Source organism: Pecten maximus, chromosome 5, assembly GCF_902652985.1.
Source record: "Pecten maximus chromosome 5, xPecMax1.1, whole genome shotgun sequence".
NCBI lineage: Eukaryota > Metazoa > Mollusca > Bivalvia > Pectinida > Pectinidae > Pecten > Pecten maximus.
The window spans coordinates 48,483,695-48,509,769 of record NC_047019.1 but is presented as its reverse complement, the minus strand read 5'-3'; the positions used below and the strand labels follow the sequence as shown (position 1 = coordinate 48,509,769).

General features: G+C 38.5%; 1 protein-coding gene across 2 annotated transcripts; it reads left to right on the top strand.

Moving 5' to 3' along the window:
• Positions 1–1,569: 1,569 nt before the first annotated feature.
• On the top strand, positions 1,570–22,948 carry LOC117328239. 2 transcript variants are annotated; one of them, XM_033885701.1, is made up of 7 exons: positions 1,570–1,910; positions 6,561–6,705; positions 7,011–7,198; positions 7,375–7,493; positions 17,808–17,852; positions 21,640–21,750; positions 22,671–22,948. In XM_033885701.1, exons 2-7 carry the CDS (start codon positions 6,584–6,586, stop codon positions 22,764–22,766), a joined length of 681 nt encoding a protein of 226 aa, XP_033741592.1. In that variant the 5' UTR covers positions 1,570–1,910; positions 6,561–6,583; the 3' UTR covers positions 22,767–22,948. The 2 variants fall into 2 exon arrangements, with proteins under 2 accessions (XP_033741592.1, XP_033741590.1); XM_033885699.1 differs by having other exon boundaries at positions 1,574–1,866.
• Positions 22,949–26,075: the final 3,127 nt, after the last annotated feature.

Sequence of the window (26,075 nt, the reverse complement as noted above, 5' to 3'; positions counted from 1 at the left end):
TATACAATGTGTACATGATAATTAGTTCACCTTGTACAATGTGTACATGATAATTAGTCCACCTTATACAATGTGTACATGGTAATTAGTCCAACTTGTACAATGTGTACATGGTAATTAGTCCACCTTGTACAATGTGTACATGGTAATTAGTCCACCTTATACAATATGTACATGGTAATTAGTCCACCTTATACAATGTGTACATGGTAATTAGTCCAACTTGTACAATGTGTACATGGTAATTAGTCCACCTTGTACAATGTGTACATGGTAATTAGTTCACCTTGTACAATGTGTACATGGTAATTAGTCCACCTTGTACAATGTGTACATGGTAATTAGTTCACCTTATACAATGTGTACATGGTAATTAGTTCACCTTATACAATGTGTACATGGTAATTAGTACACCTTGTACAATGTGTACATGGTAATTAGTTCACCTTATACAATATGTACATGGTAATTAGTTCACCTTATACAATGTGTACATGGTAATTAGTCCAACTTGTACAATGTGTACATGGTAATTAGTTCACCTTGTACAATGTGTACATGGTAATTAGTCCACCTTGTACAATGTGTACATGATAATTAGTCCACCTTGTACAATGTGTACATGGTAATTAGTCCACCTTATACAATGTGTACATGGTAATTAGTCCAACTTGTACAATGTGTACATGGTAATTAGTTCACCTTGTACAATGTGTACATGGTAATTAGTCCAACTTGTACAATGTGTACATGGTAATTAGTTCACCTTGTACAATGTGTACATGGTAATTAGTTCACCTTATACAATATGTACATGGTAATTAGTTCACCTTGTACAATGTGTACATGGTAATTAGTCCACCTTATACAATGTGTACATGGTAATTAGTCCAACTTGTACAATGTGTACATGGTAATTAGTCCACCTTATACAATATGTACATGGTAATTAGTCCACCTTATACAACGTGTACATGGTACTTAGTCCACCTTGTACAATGTGTCTGTGGTATTGTCCATCGTTCAATCTTCGTTTTTCGTTTGAATAACAAATTCAGAAATAAAATGTAGTATCCAGGGCCCTTTTTCCTCCGATATGTGCTTCGGCATTAGTGTTATTGTGATTTCTCATATGAATGTACTTATGTTTTACAAACATTGAAGGTCACAAGGGTCAAACAATGTAATTAGAAAACACCTTTACATTATTTAACGAACAATATGGCGTGTAGTGGGATACTACTTAAGTAATAATCTGACATTCGGAAACCGTTTCATTGTATTTATATATAACTAGTTTCGCTATATAACGTGAAGATTTGCGTAACAGCGAAACAAAAATTCTTCACTCCTACGAATATTATTCCACAACGGGTTATACTGATACATAATGGCCGATAAGGCCATTTATATAACTGAGGGTTATCATTGTATGGTATGCTAGAGCAGGCGGGCCCATTATGCCTCTTTGGTTGCAATCACTGCTAGTTACCTCCCTTGTAAGAAAACCTCATGTACACCTTTAGAGTTGATGGTGTAGAAGTACACTTTTCAAACATAACTTAATGTAAAACAGGATAAATGCAACTTGTAAATACAGTTTTCTTCACTAAACACAACCAAATCACAGAACACGAATGAGAGTTGGATGTCGTAAAAGTACCGGAAGTGATGTGAATGTAAACACTGTCGTGGCTGATTTCGATTTGGTAGAACATCAACAAATACACGCAGCATATTTCAACGCCCATCTGCACGGAGAAAATTAGAGGATGACTTAATCTACCCGAATTTGACATTTTAAACATTGAATTCAGAGGAATCACAAACAGACTGAAGGATTCATACATTTAGCAGCACCATGGAGTAAGTCGGCCATCCAGCTCAGCCTCACACTAGGCTTAGTCAAAGTTAGTGCTGTTTGTGTATAACATTAGGTTATATTGCGATATTCATTTCAGAGGATGCACTTCAAATTCTCCAACGCATCTTTTCAACTCGGAGGTTAAAATCCCCATTACTCAGATACATTCACACATGCAGACACACGTCATTTTTTTGTGATAAAAGCTGTGCCAGAAGCTGCTAGCTGCAGGTTCGGTTTTACTGGCTGGTCACAGTATATCTCTATATACAGTATATAGGCCTAGCTCACGTTTCCTCTGACATTGACACTGGACCTGGTGTAGGGCCCCCTACACTAGACATGGATCGACCATGCATGTACACCAGACATGGTGTCTGGGCCAGATGTACCTTTGGCTAGGTCCTATTCTCAGTAGTCTTGATTAAAGATTGTATAAAATAGTCTAAATTAGATTGTCAACAATTTGTTGTCTTGTGTAGGCCCACATGTTCCTGAGTTATTTGTGTAATAGAAGTAAGTTGATAACGTGTACCACATGTACACCGTGATATAATCAAATAAAAAAGTTCTCCAAAAGCATGTATATACGCGTTTACAATTAATTTAATTGTATTTACCCAATATGTTTTCTGACACTATATTAATTCTGTACATTAATGAGACCAAGAGGTGACAGTTATATTCCAACTAGATAACATTTTTAGCTCGACTCTTCGAAGAAGAGGGAGAGATAATGTTGTCATCCAGGGGTCTGCGTTGTTTTTTTTCAACTTTAAGTTGTAAGTGTTGAAACTTTATAGCTGTACTAGGATGCTGATATTTGAATTTAGGCTCCTTGTGGGGTTATACTGTCCTCTCCTGGAGTCAAACTAAGGCATTAAAAAAAAACCCCTGCTTTTTGACATGTTTTGGACTTAGAAAAAAACTTTTAAAAGTTTTTAGTGTAAGTGTTGAAATGCGCTTTAACACATGTACATCACTTTATAATTGTCCTAGGGTACTGATAATTGAGATTAGGGTCTGGGTGGGGCTTGACTATTCACTCCCGGAGTCAAACTAATGGATTTTTGGAGAAAAAAACCTTTATGACAGGTTTTGGACTTTGTCTTTTTTTTGCATTTTTGATATCAAACATTTTTCAGCTATTTATGAATTATGTCAATTAGGGTTAAGTATCACAAATTAATTCTGTCAAGTACACAATATAGCTCTTATTTATCCACTATGCAAAACAATAAAAATTGATATATTTATCCCCAGCGAAACGCGTTTGCGGGGGATATTAAATTGGGCTCCGTCCGTGCGTCCGTCCGTGTGTCCGTCCGAGATTCTTTTCCGGGCTATAACTCCATAACCGTTCAACGCAGCTCCTTGAAACTTTCTGTATATATATATCCGACTAGTGCCCTAGTTGTGCCTTTTGCTATTGCGGACCTTCCATTTTCGGTATTTTCTCTGTCACCATGGAAACTTAGTCAAAAATACCAAATTACTGTTTCCTTTTGTTTCCGGGCTATAAATCCATAACCGTTCAACACAACTCCTTCAAACTTTCTGTATATATCAGACTAGTGCCCTAGTTGTGCCTTTTGCTATTGCGGACCTTCCATTTTCGGTATTTTTTCTGTCACCATGGAAACTTAGTCAAAAATACCAAATTACTGTTTCCTTTTGTTTCCGGGCTATAACTCCATAACCGTTCAACGCAGCTCCTTGAAACTTTCTGTATATATCAGACTAATGCCCTAGTTGTGCCCTTTTGCTGTTACGGACCTTCCAATTTCGGTATTTTTTCTGTCACCATGGAGATTTAATCAAAAATACAAAATTACTTTTTCCTTAATAACTCTTACTTTGAGCTTGATATATACATGTATTTGGGTTTTCATACCAACTGCGGGGCACGGGGGATAAAGCCAAGCTTTGCGGCTCCTTGTTTGATTATTTATTGACAAACGTTTGCGAGACGAGCTATGCTGTTCTACAACAGCTCTTGTTTAGCTTGCTGGGACGAAGTTGAGGGGAGCTATTGCTTTTATAGCGGAAATGGACTGGGCTAAACAACAGTGACCAGGTACATTGTAGCTCAAATGGAAAAGTGTCATGTCTAGAGTTCATAGGTCCCAGGTTTGAGTCCCGGTCTGGTCGCTACATTGTCCCTCTCCTGTTACATTTGGCACAAAATTACATACCCACGGGGTGGTATGGGGTCTTGTGTGTGTTTTCAGGGTCAAAGATTTTGTTGGTGAAGAGATGAATGTAGTGGAACTGGACTGGGTTGAACGCTGGTGACCAAGTACACGTAGCTCGAATGGTTTGAGTATCTGTCTACAAAAGTTTGGAGATCCGGGGTTTGATTCTTGGTCTGGTCGTTACATTTTTCCAGCCCTTTTACACTGTATCTCCAGCATTGGTGTCCGTAGACAGCTATAGGTAGAAGTATTTATAAAACGTTGTTCTATATGAATACAATACTGATCTGCTGACCTTGACCATGACCGTTTACCTACTTAAATAAAACACTAACTTTGCCACATATATAAATATATATATGTTAACCATTTGAGATAGAGCTTTAATAGTAGTTGACATGACTTTTGTACAAGACCTTTCCTTGGTACTACTTCTGCAGACCTGTTAAATTTGACCTAATCTTACAAAAAACACTTTGAATTTCAACCCACTCTCCTGTCAACCCTTGTTTTTATTTTTAATTATTTTAAACTGTGGCATATACTTATCATCAATTTAAATTTGTGAACGTGTTCATTCATGAGGTAGTTTGGAAAAGAACTTTGATGTACCATTATAACCTTATCTAGTGAATATATGGTCCACAGATACATGGGAATAAGTTAACCTGCTGATGGAGCCTGTTATACATACTGAAGTACATGTTCATGTTTTTATCTAGGGAATAGGGTCCACAGATACATGGACATAAGTTAAACCTGCTGATGGAGCCTGTTATACATACTGAAGTACATGTTCATGTTTTTCAAAAGAGTGAAGAGATTTTAACTGACTTTATTAGCTCAACGGCAAATGAGCATATGCAGTGGTGCTTTGTCCATTGTCTGTCCGTCTGTCATCTGTTTGGCTTCAACATTTCCCTTTAATCAACTCCTTCTGCATGACTGAGAGACTTGATATAAGACCTGTAGCAAGCTAGGATACGAAGTTCGTTCAAAGGAATGACCTTGATCTACCTTAAAAGTCATAGGTTTTAAATATGCTGAAATCTTTAAATGACTTCTCAGTAATAAAGAGGCAAAGGGATCGTTATTGGGCTTGTAGCATGTTGGGGAGAAGGGCTATCAAGTTTGTTCAAATATATGACCTTGACCTAAATTTCTTGTCACAGGGGTGACACATGCTGTAAATTTTAAACATTGTCTCGATAACCAGGAGTCCCAAGGACCAGATATTGGGCCTGTAGTATGCTGCGGCAATAGTTTGCCTCGTTTGTTCAAATAACTGACCTTGATCTACATTGATTGTCACAGAGGTGAAATATGTTTAAATCTTTTAACAACTTCTTCTCACTGTCCAAGAAGCCAATGGACCTGATATTGGGCCTGTAGTATGCTGGGGTGACGGGCTAAGTTTGTTCAAATGGCACACCTTAATCTACATTCATGGTCACAGGGGTGAAATATGCTAAAATCTTTAAAATGCAGATGGCTTCTCAATATGCTCTTATATACAAAATATATTGTTATATTTCAATATTCCTATATTTGAATAATGTCGCAATTAGCTGAGTAAAGTTTCATTAGAAGCAGGTGAGTGATACAGGTCCATTGGGCCTGTTGTTTATCAAAGAAACAGTTTTGATTACCGTTAGGTTGCTTGGATTCAAAATGATTAATTATCACAGAAAATATATATTTTAGCATGGATTGAGAAACCTGTAGCTTTATAAACTGTACTTGTATTTGTGATATTTCTGTTTTATTAATATTAATAATGTCATACAACAGACTTGGTTGTACCATTACAGCTAGAACTGATTGAATGTTCCATTGTTACCCTGCAGCTGTCAACTGTCAAATCAATATAAGTGTGTATAACAGCTACAGAGCAATGGTATATAGAAACCTGTACTACCAATATGTAAAATATGTAAAATATGTATGTGTGTGTGTGTGCTACTGTTTGTGAACTGACAGCTGTAAACTGATCTCGGACAGTTGTTGTGAAATTGAAGGTGTCATCATTACTTTACCATGTAGCAACAATAAATACTAGCAGCTAATTACATATATAATTACATGTATATATAAGTCTGATGTGAGATCATGATGGTAGCTACCTCACTTCAACTGTCTAGATATATAAACACATTATATTGGTAAGTATGACAGGTATTATATGACATGTAGAAAATAGGAAGAATTATATTTTACTAAACAGAATATTTGACCTTTTGAAACTTCTAATGTTGAAACCCCATAGGATAACATCATTTTTTTATTTAATTATATGAATGGGTATATTGTATGATGAAATTCACATTACCAAATATGATGAGAAATATTCAGTTCAGATGCCAGCTAAATGCTGTTTTGATATACTGTACTTCTAAATACAATGAACCTGCACCATGTGATTACTGTTCCAATAATTGAATGTCATCCTGTATTACATGTGTGTGTTAGGTATGTAACAGACCATGACATGTTTGATTCAGATGACTGATGAGAAGGACGTAGGATGCCGTTAGAACGCGGCGCGGCTATCCAGCTGGCACTACTTCTCCTTGCAGTTCCAGCCCAGTACTTTGTTTCTCAGTACTTCTCCGTGTCCGAGACACAGAGGACGTTTGCCATAAGGAAGTAAGTATACGTCACTCATTACCTCAACTTTTCTGTCAAGAGTGCAGACTAAACTGGCCATAAGTTCCCAGTTTTGCATATTTTTTGTTTATAGCTCTCTGGTTTTCAAAGATATATTTTTTAGTGAATGAATTTGTTTGGACTACTTTTAAAAGACAAATACCAGTTATGTATAATTTCAAAAACTATAGGTTTATCCTATGACCTCAGTTGTATTGATTACAGTAGAGGTTTAAGTTACACACACACTACCTCTTTGTTAGTGGTAAGTTGGTAACTGTTGTGTTCTTCTTTATTTTTTTCAGTTTGCTCAACAATGCTGTGGGTTTTAAGAATAAGTACCTATCTTGGAAGTCATGGCAACAATGGTGCCTTGACATCATTGGTGGTCTCCATGACAACATTCCACCCTACACTGGCCAGGACAATGTAAATGGGGAGTCGCCGGCAGTAGAAGTCCTAAAATACAAGGACCCACTCGGCTACTTTGCTGGTAAGACAGTAGTAATTGAGTTTTAAATTTGTGTATGTGATGACAGGAATTATAATTTCATTTCTATCCATATAAAAGTAATAAAACTGTAAATTTCTTAGACTTCATCAATCTTCATTGACATATGAAACTTACAACATCATGTGAAATTAATTACAAAATGTCTTATCTCAAAGGTGACCCAGATCCGAGAAGTCCACGGTCTCCAAATGTGGAATTTCATGTTGGACAGGTGGTACGTCACAAGATCTGGGGTTATAGAGGAGTGGTAATAGGCTGGGATGCCACAGCAAGAGTAAGTACAGTATATAAAAGGTCTGAGGTACAGAGGGGAGGTAATCAGTACATTATATACAAGGTCTGAGGTACAGAAGGGAGGTAATCAGTACAGTATATACAAGGTCTGGGGTATAGAGGGGAGGTAATCAGTACAGTATATACAAGGTCTGGGGTACAGAGGGGAGGTAATCAGTACAGTATATACAAGGTCTGGGGTATAGAGGGGAGGTAATCAGTACAGTATATATAAGGTCTGGGGTACAGAGGGGAGGTAATCAGTACAGTATATACAAGGTCTGGGGTACAGAGGGGAGGTAATCAGTACAGTATATACAAGGTCTAGGGTACAGAGGGGAGGTAATCAGTACAGTGCCATATACAAGGTCTGGGGTACAGAGGGGAGGTAATCAGTACAGTATAAACAAGGTTTGGGGAACAGAGGGGAGGTTATCAGTACAGTATATAAGGTCTGGGGTATAGAGGGGAGGTAATCAGTACTACAGTATATACAAGGTCTTGGGTACAGAGGGGAGGTAATCAGTACAGTATATATAAGGTCTGGGGTACAGAGGGGAGGTAATCAGTACAGTACATACAAGGTCTGGGGTACAGAAGGGAGGTAATCAGTACAGTATATACAAGGTCTGGGGTACAGAGGGGAGGTAATCAGTACAGTATATACAAGGTCTAGGGTACAGAGGGGAGGTAATCAGTACAGTGCCATATACAAGGTCTGGGGTACAGAGGGGAGGTAATCAGTACAGTATAAACAAGGTTTTGGGAACAGAGGGGAGGTAATCAGTACAGTATATAAGGTCTGGGGTATAGAGGGGAGGTAATCAGTACTACAGTATATACAAGGTCTTGGGTACAGAGGGGAGGTAATCAGTACAGTATATATAAGGTCTGGGGTACAGAGGGGAGGTAATCAGTACAGTATATACAAGGTCTGGGGTACAGAAGGGAGGTAATCAGTACAGTGTATACAAGGTCTGGGGTACAGAGGGGAGGTAATCAGTACAGTATATACAAGGTCTGGGGTACAGAAGGGAGGTAATCAGTACAGTATATACAAGGTCTGGGGTACAGAAGGGAGGTAATCAGTACAGTGTATACAAGGTCTGGGGTACAGAGGGGAGGTAATCAGTACAGTATATACAAGGTCTGGGGTATAGAGGGGAGGTAATCAGTACAGTATATACAAGGTCTGGGGTACACAGGGGAGGTAATCAGTACAGTATATACAAGGTCTGAGGTACAGAGGGGAGGTAATCAGTACAGTATATACAAGGTCTGGGGTACAGAGGGGAGGTAATCAGTACAGTATATGCAAGGTCTGGGGTATAGAGGGGAGGTAATCAGTACAGTATATATACAAGGTCTGGGGTATAGAGGGGAGGTAATCAGTACAGTATATACAAGGTGGGGGGTACAGAGGGAAGGTAATCAGTACAGTATATACAAGGTCTGGGGTACAGAGGGGAGGTAATCAGTACAGTATATATACAAGGTCTGTGGTTCATAGGGGAGGTAATCAGTACAGTATATACAAGGTCTGGGGTACAGAGGGGAGGTAATCAGTACAGTATAAACAAGGTCTGGGGTATAGAGGGGAGGTAATCAGTACAGTATATACAAGGTCTGGGGTACAGAGGGGAGGTAATCAGTACAGTATATACAAGGTCTGGGGTACAGAGGGGAGGTAATCAGTACAGTATATATAAGGTCTGGGGTACAGAGGGGAGGTAATCAGTATAGTATATATAAGGTCTGGGGTACAGAGGGGAGGTAATCAGTACAGTATATACAAGATCTGGGGTACAGAGGGGAGGTAATCAGTACAGTGTATACAAGGTCTGGGGTATAGAGGGGAGGTAATCAGTACAGTATATACAAGGTCTGGGGTACAGAGGGGAGGTAATCAGTACAGTGTATATAAGGTCTGGGGTATAGAGGGGAGGTAATCAGTACAGTATATACAAGGTCTGGGGTATAGAGGGGAGGTAATCAGTACAGTATATATAAGGTCTGGGGTACAGAGGGGAGGTAATCAGTACAGTATATATAAGGTCTGGGGTATAGAGGGGAGGTAATCAGTACAGTATATACAAGGTCTGGGGTACAGAGGGGAGGTAATCAGTACAGTATATACAAGGTCTGGGGTACAGAGGCGAGGTAATCAGTACAGTATATACAAGGTCTAGGGTACAGAGGGGAGGTAATCAGTACAGTATATACAAGGTCTGGGGTATAGAGGGGAGGTAATCAGTACAGTATATACAAGGTCTGGGGTACAGAGGGGAGTTAATCAGTACAGTATATACAAGGTCTAGGGTACAGAGGGGAGGTAATCAGTACAGTATATACAAGGTCTGGAGTATAGAGGGGAGGTAATCAGTACAGTATATACAAGGTCTGGGGTACAGAGGGGAGGTAATCAGTATAGTATATACAAGGTCTGGGGTACAGAGGGGAGGTAATCAGTACAGTATATATAAGGTCTGGGGTATAGAGGGGAGGTAATCAGTACAGTATATACAAGGTCTGGGGTACAGAGGGGAGGTAATCAGTACAGTATATACAAGGTCTGGGGTACAGAGGGGAGGTAATCAGTACAGTATATACAAGGTCTGGGGTATAGAGGGGAGGTAATCAGTACAGTATATATAAGGTCTGGGGTATAGAGGGGAGTTAATCAGTACAGTATGTACAAGATCTGGGGTACAGAGGGGAGGTAATCAGTACAGTATATACAAGGTCTGGGGTATAGAGGGGAGGTAATCAGTACAGTATATACAAGATCTGGGGTACAGAGGGGAGGTAATCAGTACAGTATATACAAGGTCTGGGGTACAGAGGGGAGGTAATCAGTACAGTATATACAAGGTCTGGGTACACAGGGGAGGTAATCAGTACAGTATATACAAGGTCTGGGGTATAGAGGGGAGGTAATCAGTACAGTATATACAAGGTCTGGGGTACAGAGGGGAGGTAATCAGTACAGTATATACAAGGTCTGGGGTACAGAGGGGAGTTAATCAGTACAGTATATACAAGGTCTGGGGTACAGAGGGGAGGTAATCAGTACAGTATATACAAGGTCTGGGGTACAGAGGGGAGGTAATCAGTACAGTATATACAAGGTCTGGGGTATAGAGGGGAGGTAATCAGTACAGTATATACAAGGTCTGGGGTACAGAGGGGAGTTAATCAGTACAGTATATACAAGGTCTAGGGTACAGAGGGGAGGTAATCAGTACAGTATATACAAGGTCTGGAGTATAGAGGGGAGGTAATCAGTACAGTATATACAAGGTCTGGGGTACAGAGGGGAGGTAATCAGTATAGTATATACAAGGTCTGGGGTACAGAGGGGAGGTAATCAGTACAGTATATACAAGGTCTGGGGTATAGAGGGGAGGTAATCAGTACAGTATATATAAGGTCTGGGGTATAGAGGGGAGTTAATCAGTACAGTATATACAAGGTCTGGGGTACAGAGGGGAGGTAATCAGTACAGTATATACAAGGTCTGGGGTACAGAGGGGAGGTAATCAGTACAGTATATACAAGGTCTGGGGTACAGAGGGGAGGTAATCAGTACAGTATATAAAAGGTCTGTGGTACAGAGGGGAGGTAATCAGTACAGTATATACAAGGTCTGGGGTACAGAGGGGAGGTAATCAGTATAGTATATACAAGGTCTGGGGTATAGAGGGGAGGTAATCAGTACAGTATATACAAGGTCTGGGGTACAGAGGGGAGGTAATCAGTACAGTATATACAAGGTCTGGGGTATAGAGGGGAGGTAATCAGTACAGTATATACAAGGTCTGGGGTACAGAGGGGAGGTAATCAGTACAGTATATACAAGGTCTGGGGTATAGAGGGGAGGTAATCAGTACAGTATATACAAGGTCTGGGGTACAGAGGGAAGGTAATCAGTACAGTATATACAAGGTCTGGGTACACAGGGGAGGTAATCAGTACAGTATATACAAGGTCTGGGGTATAGAGGGGAGGTAATCAGTACAGTATATACAAGGTCTGGGGTATAAAGGGGAGGTAATCAGTACAGTATATACAAGGTCTGGGGTACAGAGGGGAGGTAATCAGTACAGTATATACAAGGTCTGGGGTACAGAGGGGAGGTAATCAGTACAGTATATACAAGGTCTGGGGTACAGAGGGGAGGTAATCAGTACAGTATATACAAGGTCTGGGGTATAGAGGGGAGGTAATCAGTACAGTATATACAAGGTCTGGGGTATAGAGGGGAGGTAATCAGTACAGTATATACAAGGTCTGGGGTACAGAGGGGAGGTAATCAGTATAGTATATACAAGGTCTGGGGTACAGAGGGGAGGTAATCAGTACAGTATATATAAGGTCTGGGGTATAGAGGGGAGGTAATCAGTACAGTATATACAAGGTCTGGGGTACAGAGGGGAGGTAATCAGTACAGTATATACAAGGTCTGGGGTACAGAGGGGAGGTAATCAGTACAGTATATACAAGGTCTGGGGTATAGAGGGGAGGTAATCAGTACAGTATATATAAGGTCTGGGGTATAGAGGGGAGGTAATCAGTACAGTATATAAAAGGTCTGGGGTACAGAGGGGAGGTAATCAGTACAGTATATACAAGGTCTGGGTACACAGGGGAGGTAATCAGTACAGTATATACAAGGTCTGGGGTATAGAGGGGAGGTAATCAGTACAGTATATACAAGGTCTGGGGTACAGAGGGGAGGTAATCAGTACAGTATATACAAGGTCTGGGGTACAGAGGGGAGTTAATCAGTACAGTATATACAAGGTCTGGGGTACAGAGGGGAGGTAATCAGTACAGTATATACAAGGTCTGGGGTACAGAGGGGAGGTAATCAGTACAGTATATACAAGGTCTGGGGTATAGAGGGGAGGTAATCAGTACAGTATATACAAGGTCTGGGGTACAGAGGGGAGTTAATCAGTACAGTATATACAAGGTCTAGGGTACAGAGGGGAGGTAATCAGTACAGTATATACAAGGTCTGGAGTATAGAGGGGAGGTAATCAGTACAATATATACAAGGTCTGGGGTACAGAGGGGAGTTAATCAGTACAGTATATACAAGGTCTAGGGTACAGAGGGGAGGTAATCAGTACAGTATATACAAGGTCTGGAGTATAGAGGGGAGGTAATCAGTACAGTATATACAAGGTCTGGGGTACAGAGGGGAGGTAATCAGTATAGTATATACAAGGTCTGGGGTACAGAGGGGAGGTAATCAGTACAGTATATACAAGGTCTGGGGTATAGAGGGGAGGTAATCAGTACAGTATATATAAGGTCTGGGGTATAGAGGGGAGTTAATCAGTACAGTATATACAAGATCTGGGGTACAGAGGGGAGGTAATCAGTACAGTATATACAAGGTCTGGGGTACAGAGGGGAGGTAATCAGTACAGTATATACAAGGTCTGGGGTACAGAGGGGAGGTAATCAGTACAGTATATAAAAGGTCTGTGGTACAGAGGGGAGGTAATCAGTACAGTATATACAAGGTCTGGGGTACAGAGGGGAGGTAATCAGTATAGTATATACAAGGTCTGGGGTATAGAGGGGAGGTAATCAGTACAGTATATACAAGGTCTGGGGTACAGAGGGGAGGTAATCAGTACAGTATATACAAGGTCTGGGGTATAGAGGGGAGGTAATCAGTACAGTATATACAAGGTCTGGGGTACAGAGGGGAGGTAATCAGTACAGTATATACAAGGTCTGGGGTATAGAGGGGAGGTAATCAGTACAGTATATACAAGGTCTGGGGTACAGAGGGGAGGTAATCAGTACAGTATATACAAGGTCTGGGTACACAGGGGAGGTAATCAGTACAGTATATACAAGGTCTGGGGTATAGAGGGGAGGTAATCAGTACAGTATATACAAGGTCTGGGGTATAAAGGGGAGGTAATCAGTACAGTATATACAAGGTCTGGGGTACAGAGGGGAGGTAATCAGTACAGTATATACAAGGTCTGGGGTACAGAGGGGAGGTAATCAGTACAGTATATACAAGGTCTGGGGTACAGAGGGGAGGTAATCAGTACAGTATATACAAGGTCTGGGGTATAGAGGGGAGGTAATCAGTACAGTATATACAAGGTCTGGGGTACAGAGGGGAGTTAATCAGTACAGTATATACAAGGTCTAGGGTACAGAGGGGAGGTAATCAGTACAGTATATACAAGGTCTGGAGTATAGAGGGGAGGTAATCAGTACAATATATACAAGGTCTGGGGTACAGAGGGGAGTTAATCAGTACAGTATATACAAGGTCTAGGGTACAGAGGGGAGGTAATCAGTACAGTATATACAAGGTCTGGAGTATAGAGGGGAGGTAATCAGTACAGTATATACAAGGTCTGGGGTACAGAGGGGAGGTAATCAGTATAGTATATACAAGGTCTGGGGTACAGAGGGGAGGTAATCAGTACAGTATATACAAGGTCTGGGGTATAGAGGGGAGGTAATCAGTACAGTATATATAAGGTCTGGGGTATAGAGGGGAGTTAATCAGTACAGTATATACAAGATCTGGGGTACAGAGGGGAGGTAATCAGTACAGTGTATACAAGGTCTGGGGTATAGAGGGGAGGTAATCAGTACAGTATATACAAGGTCTGGGGTACAGAGGGGAGGTAATCAGTACAGTATATACAAGGTCTGGGGTATAGAGGGGAGGTAATCAGTACAGTATATACAAGGTCTGGGGTATAGAGGGGAGGTAATCAGTACAGTATATATAAGGTCTGGGGTACAGAGGGGAGGTAATCAGTACAGTATATACAAGATCTGGGGTATAGAGGGGAGGTAATCAGTACAGTATATACAAGATCTGGGGTATAGAGGGGAGGTAATCAGTACAGTATATACAAGGTCTGGGGTACAGAGGGGAGGTAATCAGTACAGTATATACAAGGTCTGGGGTACAGAGGGGAGGTAATCAGTACAGTATATAAAAGGTCTGTGGTACAGAGGGGAGGTAATCAGTACAGTATATACAAGGTCTGGGGTACAGAGGGGAGGTAATCAGTATAGTATATACAAGGTCTGGGGTATAGAGGGGAGGTAATCAGTACAGTATATACAAGGTCTGGGGTACAGAGGGGAGGTAATCAGTACAGTATATACAAGGTCTGGGGTATAGAGGGGAGGTAATCAGTACAGTATATACAAGGTCTGGGGTACAGAGGGGAGGTAATCAGTACAGTATATACAAGGTCTGGGGTCATAGAGGGGAGGTAATCAGTACAGTATATACAAGGTCTGGGGTACAGAGGGGAGGTAATCAGTACAGTATATACAAGGTCTGGGTACACAGGGGAGGTAATCAGTACAGTATATACAAGGTCTGGGGTATAGAGGGGAGGTAATCAGTACAGTATATACAAGATCTGGGGTATAGAGGGGAGGTAATCAGTACAGTATATACAAGGTCTGGGGTACAGAGGGGAGGTAATCAGTACAGTATATACAAGGTCTGGGGTACAGAGGGGAGGTAATCAGTACAGTATATAAAAGGTCTGTGGTACAGAGGGGAGGTAATCAGTACAGTATATACAAGGTCTGGGGTACAGAGGGGAGGTAATCAGTATAGTATATACAAGGTCTGGGGTATAGAGGGGAGGTAATCAGTACAGTATATACAAGGTCTGGGGTACAGAGGGGAGGTAATCAGTACAGTATATACAAGGTCTGGGGTATAGAGGGGAGGTAATCAGTACAGTATATACAAGGTCTGGGGTACAGAGGGGAGGTAATCAGTACAGTATATACAAGGTCTGGGGTCATAGAGGGGAGGTAATCAGTACAGTATATACAAGGTCTGGGGTACAGAGGGGAGGTAATCAGTACAGTATATACAAGGTCTGGGTACACAGGGGAGGTAATCAGTACAGTATATACAAGGTCTGGGGTATAGAGGGGAGGTAATCAGTACAGTATATACAAGGTCTGGGGTATAAAGGGGAGGTAATCAGTACAGTATATACAAGGTCTGGGGTACAGAGGGGAGGTAATCAGTACAGTATATACAAGGTCTGGGGTACAGAGGGGAGGTAATCAGTACAGTATATACAAGGTCTGGGGTACAGAGGGGAGGTAATCTGTACAGTATATACAAGGTCTGGGGTATAGAGGGGAGGTAATCAGTACAGTATATACAAGGTCTGGGGTATAAAGGGGAGGTAATCAGTACAGTATATACAAGGTCTGGGGTACAGAGGGGAGTTAATCAGTACAGTATATACAAGGTCTAGGGTACAGAGGGGAGGTAATCAGTACAGTATATACAAGGTCTGGAGTATAGAGGGGAGGTAATCAGTACAGTATATACAAGGTCTGGGGTACAGAGGGGAGGTAATCAGTATAGTATATACAAGGTCTGGGGTACAGAGGGGAGGTAATCAGTACAGTATATACAAGGTCTGGGGTATAGAGGGGAGGTAATCAGTACAGTATATATAAGGTCTGGGGTATAGAGGGGAGTTAATCAGTACAGTATATACAAGATCTGGGGTACAGAGGGGAGGTAATCAGTACAGTGTATACAAGGTCTGGGGTATAGAGGGGAGGTAATCAGTACAGTATATACAAGGTCTGGGGTACAGAGGGGAGGTAATCAGTACAGTATATACAAGGTCTGGGGTATAGAGGGGAGGTAATCAGTACAGTATATACAAGGTCTGGGGTATAGAGGGGAGGTAATCAGTACAGTATATATAAGGTCTGGGGTACAGAGGGGAGGTAATCAGTACAGTATATACAAGATCTGGGGTATAGAGGGGAGGTAATCAGTACAGTATATACAAGATCTGGGGTATAGAGGGGAGGTAATTAGTACAGTATATACAAGGTCTGGGGTACAGAGGGGAGGTAATCAGTACAGTATATACAAGGTCTGGGGTACAGAGGGGAGGTAATCAGTACAGTATATAAAAGGTCTGTGGTACAGAGGGGAGGTAATCAGTACAGTATATACAAGGTCTGGGGTATAGAGGGGAGGTAATCAGTACAGTATATATAAGGTCTGGGGTACAGAGGGGAGGTAATCAGTACAGTATATACAAGATCTGGGGTATAGAGGGGAGGTAATCAGTACAGTATATACAAGATCTGGGGTATAGAGGGGAGGTAATTAGTACAGTATATACAAGGTCTGGGGTACAGAGGGGAGGTAATCAGTACAGTATATACAAGGTCTGGGGTACAGAGGGGAGGTAATCAGTACAGTATATAAAAGGTCTGTGGTACAGAGGGGAGGTAATCAGTACAGTATATACAAGGTCTGGGGTACAGAGGGGAGGTAATCAGTATAGTATATACAAGGTCTGGGGTATAGAGGGGAGGTAATCAGTACAGTATATACAAGGTCTGGGGTACAGAGGGGAGGTAATCAGTACAGTATATACAAGGTCTGGGGTATAGAGGGGAGGTAATCAGTACAGTATATACAAGGTCTGGGGTACAGAGGGGAGGTAATCAGTACAGTATATACAAGGTCTGGGGTCATAGAGGGGAGGTAATCAGTACAGTATATACAAGGTCTGGGGTACAGAGGGGAGGTAATCAGTACAGTATATACAAGGTCTGGGTACACAGGGGAGGTAATCAGTACAGTATATACAAGGTCTGGGGTATAGAGGGGAGGTAATCAGTACAGTATATACAAGGTCTGGGGTATAAAGGGGAGGTAATCAGTACAGTATATACAAGGTCTGGGGTACAGAGGGGAGGTAATCAGTACAGTATATACAAGGTCTGGGGTACAGAGGGGAGGTAATCAGTACAGTATATACAAGGTCTGGGGTACAGAGGGGAGGTAATCTGTACAGTATATACAAGGTCTGGGGTATAGAGGGGAGGTAATCAGTACAGTATATACAAGGTCTGGGGTATAGAGGGGAGGTAATCAGTACAGTATATACAAGGTCTGGGGTACACAAGGGAGGTATATATATATATAATCAGTACAATTTAGAGAAAGATCTGTGATTCATTGTTTGATGAAAAATATTTAATTTTGCTATATTATTTAGTCACTATTTATATAATTAGACATGTTGATTCGTGATGCAATATAAAAATTTGTAGGTAGATACATAGGCCTTACATTTTAGGTCTCACTGTCTGTATAGATAAAAATTGTGAAGTGAACATTGATTCTTACAGGTTAAGATATATTGATACTTGAAGAAATTCATTTGATTTATTTTTTTGATTTTTGAAATCTAAGATGTTGTTAATAGTAGACAAAGCAGTACATAAAGGCTATCTATTCCAGGCTCCAGAATCCTGGCTTAAAGACAACCATGCAGCTGACAAAGCGGTATGTGATACAAAGTAATAATAATATGTAAAAATGTACTTTGACATCCAGCCATTCATTTCATTAAAAAGATCCTTTTTAAAAATTTGGCGAAATGACTGAATTTTATATATAGATGGTCTGGACCTTCTACGTGTTGATGTAAGATAAGGGTATGTAAATAGTTTTAAAATTCTGATATGTATGATATTTTGACAAAATTTCATCTGCAGCATCTTTGGGAGTGAAGGGGACTGCATTTTGTTGATATAGAAGTTGTCGATAAGGTCTGGCCCACTAGGAGCTGATACATTGTAGGTGGGGGCCCAATAGAGGTGGGGGCCCAATAGGGGTATTGGAGGTAAATCATTAATGATAGAATGAAGTAAGCCCTATATATGGTTAAACACGTGTAATATTACTATAAATAACCTGCGGTAATTGGATTTATCCGAAGAGACTGTGTATATTATATAGGGTCTACTGTGTATATTATATAGGGTCTACTGTGTATATTATATAGGGTCTACTGTGTATACTATATAGGGTCTACTGTGTATATTATATAGGGTCTACTGTGTATATTATATAGGGTCTACTGTGTATATTATATAGGGTCTACTGTGTATATTATATAGGGTCTACTGTGTATATTATATAGGGCCTACTGTGTATATTATATAGGGTCTACTGTGTATATTATATAGGGTCTACTGTGTATATTATATAGTGTCTACTGTATATTATATAGGGTCTACTGTGTATATTATATAGGGTCTACTGTGTATATTATATAGGGTCTACTGTGTATATTATATAGGGTCTACTGTGTATATTATATAGGGTCCACTGTGTATATTATATAGGGTCTACTGTATACATTATATAGGGTCTACTGTGTATATTATATAGGGTCTACTGTGTATATTTTATAGGGTCTAATGTGTATATTATATAGGGTCTACTGTGTATATTATATAGGGTCTACTGTGTATATTATATAGGGTCTACTGTGTATATTATATAGGGTCTGCTGTGTATATTATATAGGGTCTATACTGTGTATATTATATAGGGTCTACTGTGTATATTGTATAGGGTCTACTGTGTATATTATATAGGGTCTACTGTGTATATTATATAGGGTCTACTGTGTATATTATATAGGGTCTACTGTGTATATTATATAGGGTATACTGTGTATATTATATAGGGTCTGCTGTGTATATTATATAGGGTCTATACTGTGTATATTATATAGGGTCTACTGTGTATATTGTATAGGGTCTACTGTGTATATTATATATGGTCTACTGTGTATATTATATAGGGTCTACTGTGTATATTATATAGGGTCTACTGTGTATATTATATAGGGTCTACTGTGTATATTATATAGGGTCTACTGTGTATATTATATAGGGTCTACTGTATACATTATATAGGGTCTACTGTGTATATTATATAGGGTCTACTGGGTATATTATATAGGGTCTACTGTATATTATATAGGGTCTACTGTGTATATTATATAGGGTCTACTGTGTATATTATATAGGGTCTACTGTGTATATTATATAGGGTCTACTGTATACATTATATAGGGTCTACTGTGTATATTATATAGGGTCTACTGTATATTATATAGGGTCTACTGTGTATATTATATAGGGTCTACTGGGTATATTATGTAGGGTCTACTGGGTATATTATATAGGGTCTACTGTGTATATTATATAGGGTATACTGTGTATATTATATAGGGTCTACTGTGTATATTATATAGGGTCTACTGTGTATATTATATAGGGTCTACTGTGTATATTATATAGGGTCTACTGTGTATATTATATAGGGTCTACTGTGTATATTATATAGGGTCTGCTGTGTATATTATATAGGGTCTATACTGTGTATATTATATAGGGTCTACTGTGTATATTATATAGGGTCTACTGTGTATATTATATAGGGTCTACTGTGTATATTATATAGGGTCTACTGTGTATATTATATAGGGTCTACTGTGTATATTATATAGGGTCTACTGTGTATATTATATAGGGTCTACTGTGTATATTATATAGGGTCTACTGTGTATATTATATAGGGTCTACTGTGTATATTATATAGGGTCTACTGTGTATATTATATAGGGTCTACTGTGTATATTATATAGGATCTACAGTGTATATTATATAGGGTCTACTGTGTATATTATATAGGGTCTACTGTGTATATTATATAGGGTCTACTGTGTATATTATATAGGGTCTTCTGTGTATATTATATAGGGTCTACTGTGTATATTATATAGGATCTACTGTGTATATTATATAGGGTCTACTGTGTATATTATATAGGGTCTACTGTATATTATATAGGGTCTACTGTGTATATTATGTAGGGTCTACTGTGTATATTATATAGGGTCTACTGTGTATATTATATAGGGTCTACTGGGTATATTATATAGGGTCTACTGTGTATATTATATAGGGTCTACTGTGTATATTATATAGGTCTACTGTGTATATTATATAGGGTCTACTGTGTATATTATATGGGGTCTACTGTGTATATTATATAGGGTCTACTGTGTATATTATATAGGGTCTACTGTGTATATTATATAGGGTCTACTGTGTATATTATATAGGGTCTACTGGGTATATTATATAGGGTCTACTGTGTATATATAGGTCTATATATAGGGTCTACTGTGTATATTATATAGGGTCTACTGTGTATATTATATAGGGTCTACTGTGTATATTATATAGGGTCTACTGTGTATATTATATAGGGTCTACTGTGTATATTATATAGGGTCTACTGTGTATATTATATAGGGTCTACTGTGTATATTATATAGGGTCTACTGTGTATATTATATAGGGTCTACTGTGTATATTATATAGGGTCTACTGTGTATATTATATAGGGTCTACTGTGTATATTATATAGGGTCTACTGTGTACTATTATATAGGGTCTACTGTGTATATATATAGGGTCTACTGTGTATATTATATAGGGTCTACTGTGTATATTATATAGGGTCTACTGTGTATATTATATAGGGTCTACTGTGTATATTATATAGGGTCTACTGTGTATATTATATAGGGTCTACTGTGTATATTATATAGGGTCTACTGTGTATATTATATAGGGTCTACTGTGTATATTATATAGGGTCTACTGTGTATATTATATAGGGTCTACTGTGTATATTATATAGGGTCTACTGTGTATATTATATAGGGTCTACTGTGTATATTATATAGGGTCTACTGTGTATATTATATAGGGTCTACTGTGTATATTATATAGGGTCTACTGTGTATATTATATAGGGTCTATACTGTGTATATTATATAGGGTCTACTGTGTATATTATATAGGGTCTACTGTGTATATTATATAGGGTCTACTGTGTATATTATATAGGGTCTACTGTGTATATTATATAGGGTCTACTGTGTATATTATATAGGGTCTACTGTGTATGTTATATAGGGTCTACTGTGTATATTATATAGGGTCTACTGTGTATATTATATAGGATCTACTGTGTATATTATATAGGGTCTACTGTGTATATTATATAGGATCTACTGTGTATATTATATAGAGTCTACTGTGTATATTATATAGGGTCTACTGTGTATATTATATAGAGTCTACTGTGTATATTATATAGGGTCTACTGTGTATATTATATAGGGTCTACTACTATAACAGATACACAAGTCGTTCATTTTCAAATGATTGAAGACTATGATTGGATAATTTCTGTATTAAAGCATTGGAGGAAAATGCCAAACTATGCGATTCTGGTGGACACTCGGGACAGAATGTCTCCTCAAATGACATACGTACCTCAGGAAAATCTACAAGTTATCACTAATACAAGGGTAAGTATATAGTTATATGTATATATCTACAAGGTTATTTATATATTGGTGCCTTTAGAGTATGTATATAACTTTGATGAGACATAATGGGATAAGACATTAAAGGATAAGACATTATGCATTTATGGCCCTGGATGCAGGGTAATATTAAGGTTTGTTTACCCGAAGTTATCATAATATCATAATATTAGAGCTGAGGGTAAACAAACCTTCATATTACCCTGCATCCAGGGCCATCAATTGTTTATCATACCGAAAAATAATCAGTTATGATGATACTCAAAAATAAACTCAAGATATGAAATATCATTTTTATCACAAACCCCTGTGATCCCGGTTGCTCAATTGATACGATTCCAATGCAAGTCAAGGTGTTATTGACAGTTTCTTTTAGAAACTCTTGGAAAGTTGGCGTGTACATTTGTTGATATTTTCATGTTCTGAGCAATCTTGTTTTGCAGAATTTTATCTATTTCTGCTTCTTCGACTGCACAAAAACGTTTGCATTTCTGTTTGTCTGCCATTTGTAAATAACTGGAAAGGAGACAACTCCTCGCAACAGAATGTAGGGGTCGTCCTGGGGGCACACGGTCCAGGGAGATATGATATTTGTCTCCCTGGCTCACGCGCCTGAGGGAAATATGATGTTTTGTCTCCCTTCCACGTGATGTGTTTCGGCCAATCACAGGCACTGTTATAAACATGAGGTATAATGATAGGGGATGAGACACAAGGGGATGATAGGGATAGTTGTTTCCCCAATGATGATTCTTTGGATTTTTCCTTTAACATCCAAAACTGCATTTGTGATGTTAGCAATGTCATAATAAAAGAAATAATGTTACATAAATTGTAATGTTCATTTGTTCATTACTAAATTTTTTTTTCTGTAAGTGCTATTTTCATATCTTATTATACAGGTATTGCACCCAAGCATGGACCACTATTTTGAAATGTATGATGGAGCACAGTACATTCCTCGTCCCTGGCTCAAGGCTGTTTACCCACATGACTGAGCTGTCCCAATGTAGCCTGGCCTGAGATTTATACACTGTGGCTGGGTGAATCTAGGATATCTTAAGGACACATGTATTTTTTGCTGACATCTATCTTAATGTATAAATATGCTGAATCATGAATGAGGTTTTGGCATCTCAACATTTTCTCATATTCCCATTAAAATGATGGTTTAACTACATGTGTATATGTATATTGCATTTTATTTTTGCATTTTTCACCCATATGAAAACTGTATAAATGTTATATACAATATACCAAATGTATGTGTGTCCTGTACGGAATGAAACAGTACATTATGTATGTACATGTGTTATGTACAATGTTTATTTGTACCTGATGCATTGTATGTGTAGCAGATACATTGAATGTGTACCCGATACATTGTATGTGTAGAGATACATTGTATTTGTACCCAATACATTGAATGTGTACCCGATACATTGTATGTGTAGAGATACATTGTATATGTAGAGATACATTGTATTTGTACCCGATACATTGTATGTGTAGCAGATACATTGAATGTGTACCCGTTACATTGAATGTGTACCCGATACATTGTATGTGTAGCAGATACATTGTATGTGTACCTGATACATTGTTTGTGTAGAGATACATTGTATATGTAGAGATACATTGTATTTGTACCCGATACATTGTATGTGTACCCGATACATTGTATGTGTACCCGATACATTGTATGTGTACCCAATACATTGTATGTGTACCTGATACATTGTATGTTCACCAGTACATTATATATATGCACCTGTACTTTTTGTATAATGTACCTGTACATTTTGTGTATGTACCTTTTGTATAATGTTCCTATACATTTTGTGTATGTACCTGTACATTTGTACTTATATACCTGTACATTTTGTATATGTACCTGTACATTTTGTATGCATACCTGTACATTTTGTATATGTACCTGTACATTTTGTATGCATACCTGTACATTTTGTATGTATACCTGTACATTTTGTATGCATACCTGTACATTTGTACTTATATACCTGTACATTTTGTATGTATACCTGTACATTTTGTATATGTACCTGTACATTTTGTATGTATACCTGTACATTATGTTTATGTGCTTTTTGTTTAGGTGCCTGAACATTTTGTATGTTAGCCTATATTGGCTTCATGAGTGTTATGTGTACTTATTTATTTTTCTGACAGCAGTTAAGTGGTTATGTTGACTGCAGTAGGTTGATTTTTTTCTTTGATGTTTATATCCATATAACACAAGGAGTTATCAGGCAAGGGATAATGCAATTGATCTTGTTGGTGAAAACCATAACTTGTTCTTCTGGAATTAAATGCAATGGTCTTCTATAATCAGACGTGCGTTTTATCCCGGCTGCTTGTTTTCCACATGTCCACAAGGCCGATATGTTCTTACCCATATTACGGGGTACCATGGTATATTTTTGTTAGATTTGACTGTCAATCTAGAATTTGCATCATTTGTATTTTTGTCAGATTAATATAATGTGTTCATTGGGACATGGATTTCAGCTGATAAATTGCTGAAGCTTGTACAGGTAACAAGCTGCCATATTGTTATTTATATGTACATATTGGGTGATTTTAACTTGCCTGAAGTGTATTTGTGTAAGTTTAACTGATGGTGAAGAGTTGGATGTTTAATTGATGTGTAAATGATTAGGTTTTGGACAGTAGTATATATCAAACTATATGTATTGAAAGTGCTATGTAAAGAAGAGTGTACAATGTAGAAGACCATCTATATTACTGACTTGGATGTGGATGTTTGTAGTCAGGAACAGGTACAATATATCTAAACGGCTTGGTACATACATTCTGGATGATTGCAAAAAAAAAAAAAAAAAAAAAGATATGGCAATGCAGATTGAATAAAAGATTGAGACCTAATTATATTGCCATCTTTGTCCCTCGTTATAATGTCAGACATCTTTGTCTTTCGTTATAATGTCAGACATCTTTGTCCCCCGTTATAATGTCAGACATCTTTGTCCCCCGTGTTAATGACAGACATATTAATCCAACGTTATAATACCACCACTGTCCAGCATAGTTTTGGCTTAATTAAAGTCTTGTGTATCTGAGGTCAAGCAACACTAGATGCTTCAGAGATTTAACTGTCAGTAAAGTGAAATCTGTCTTCACCAATCAGACATGACAATACATGTGCTTATAGATCATGTTTAAAGTCAGGTGTTGGGCAATTCAGACTTCGTTAAAGTCAGGTACCGGTAAAATCAGGTGTCGGTGAAGTCGGGTGTTGATAAAGACGTATGTTAGTAAAGTGAGGTATCAGTTAAGTCAGGTGTCGGTAAAGACAGGTGCTTGAAAATTAAGGTGTAGACGAAGACGCATGCTTGTAAAGGCATGTGTCGGTAAAGTCATGTGTCAGTCAAGTCAGGTGTCGGTAACACCAGGTGTCAGTAAAGACTGGTTTCGAGGAGATAGTTTCGGAAGAAAATCAATGGTGCAGTTTGACATAACTATTTGGTTTTCATTTGAATATTGCAAGAGAAGTCTGAAAAGTGTCAGATATGGCATACTCTTGTTATCTTCAGAGATACCAGAATTGTATACATGTGATAATAAATTGATCCTATTGTGATATAAAATAAATGAAATATTACTGGGAGTACAGAAACTGTTGTGTTATTTATGTCCGTCATACTTTCTTGAAATGATCATTTTGTACTGAAAAAAAAATCCCAATCAGTGGACCGTCTTGGATTTTAAAGATTTATTTTGGTGATCAATGTCCCAATAACTTCATGACAAGATATTTGTTATAAGTTTGAGTTACCTCCCTTCAGCTGTTTTATATCGCACGTAACGTGGAAAAGTAACGTGGAAAAGTTCCGTCTGAGCTGAAAAACGTGATGTTTCAATTTCACAATGAGGAAGTTTCCAAATCCATCTTTTTTGTTGAAGCATAATTTCGCGGAGACCGTCCTATGTTTGATATACATGTACATCTTTTTCTGCACAGTCTATCTCCGGAGCATGTTTTTTTTTTTTTTTTTTTTTAATTATTGTATACTCTGCAAGGTTGGTAGCTGAACTTTAACTCTGGACGACACGTTTGTCTCACTACACATTGCCACTAACTATCCTTCCAGATATATCTGTCGAATATCAAAAACATCAAGATATTTCAATATCTAAGGATTGTGAAAACCAAGTAATGGCAGACAGTACGACTTTCGGCCATGTTAATCTAGGCCTTTGTGTAAGCATTCCACTATCGACTGATTTAAAACATGTAACGTCTTTATTACTATCAAAATCTCTGT

Bases quoted from the DNA above. Each gene is read 5' to 3' on its own strand.
- LOC117328239 (XM_033885701.1), top strand. From the start codon at position 6,584: ATGCCGTTAGAACGCGGCGCGGCTATCCAGCTGGCACTACTTCTCCTT. The intron at 6,706-7,010 runs GTAAGTATACGT...TATTTTTTTCAG, and splicing joins AGGACGTTTGCCATAAGGAA to TTTGCTCAACAATGCTGTGG. The intron at 21,751-22,670 runs GTAAGTATATAG...CTTATTATACAG, and splicing joins AAGTTATCACTAATACAAGG to GTATTGCACCCAAGCATGGA.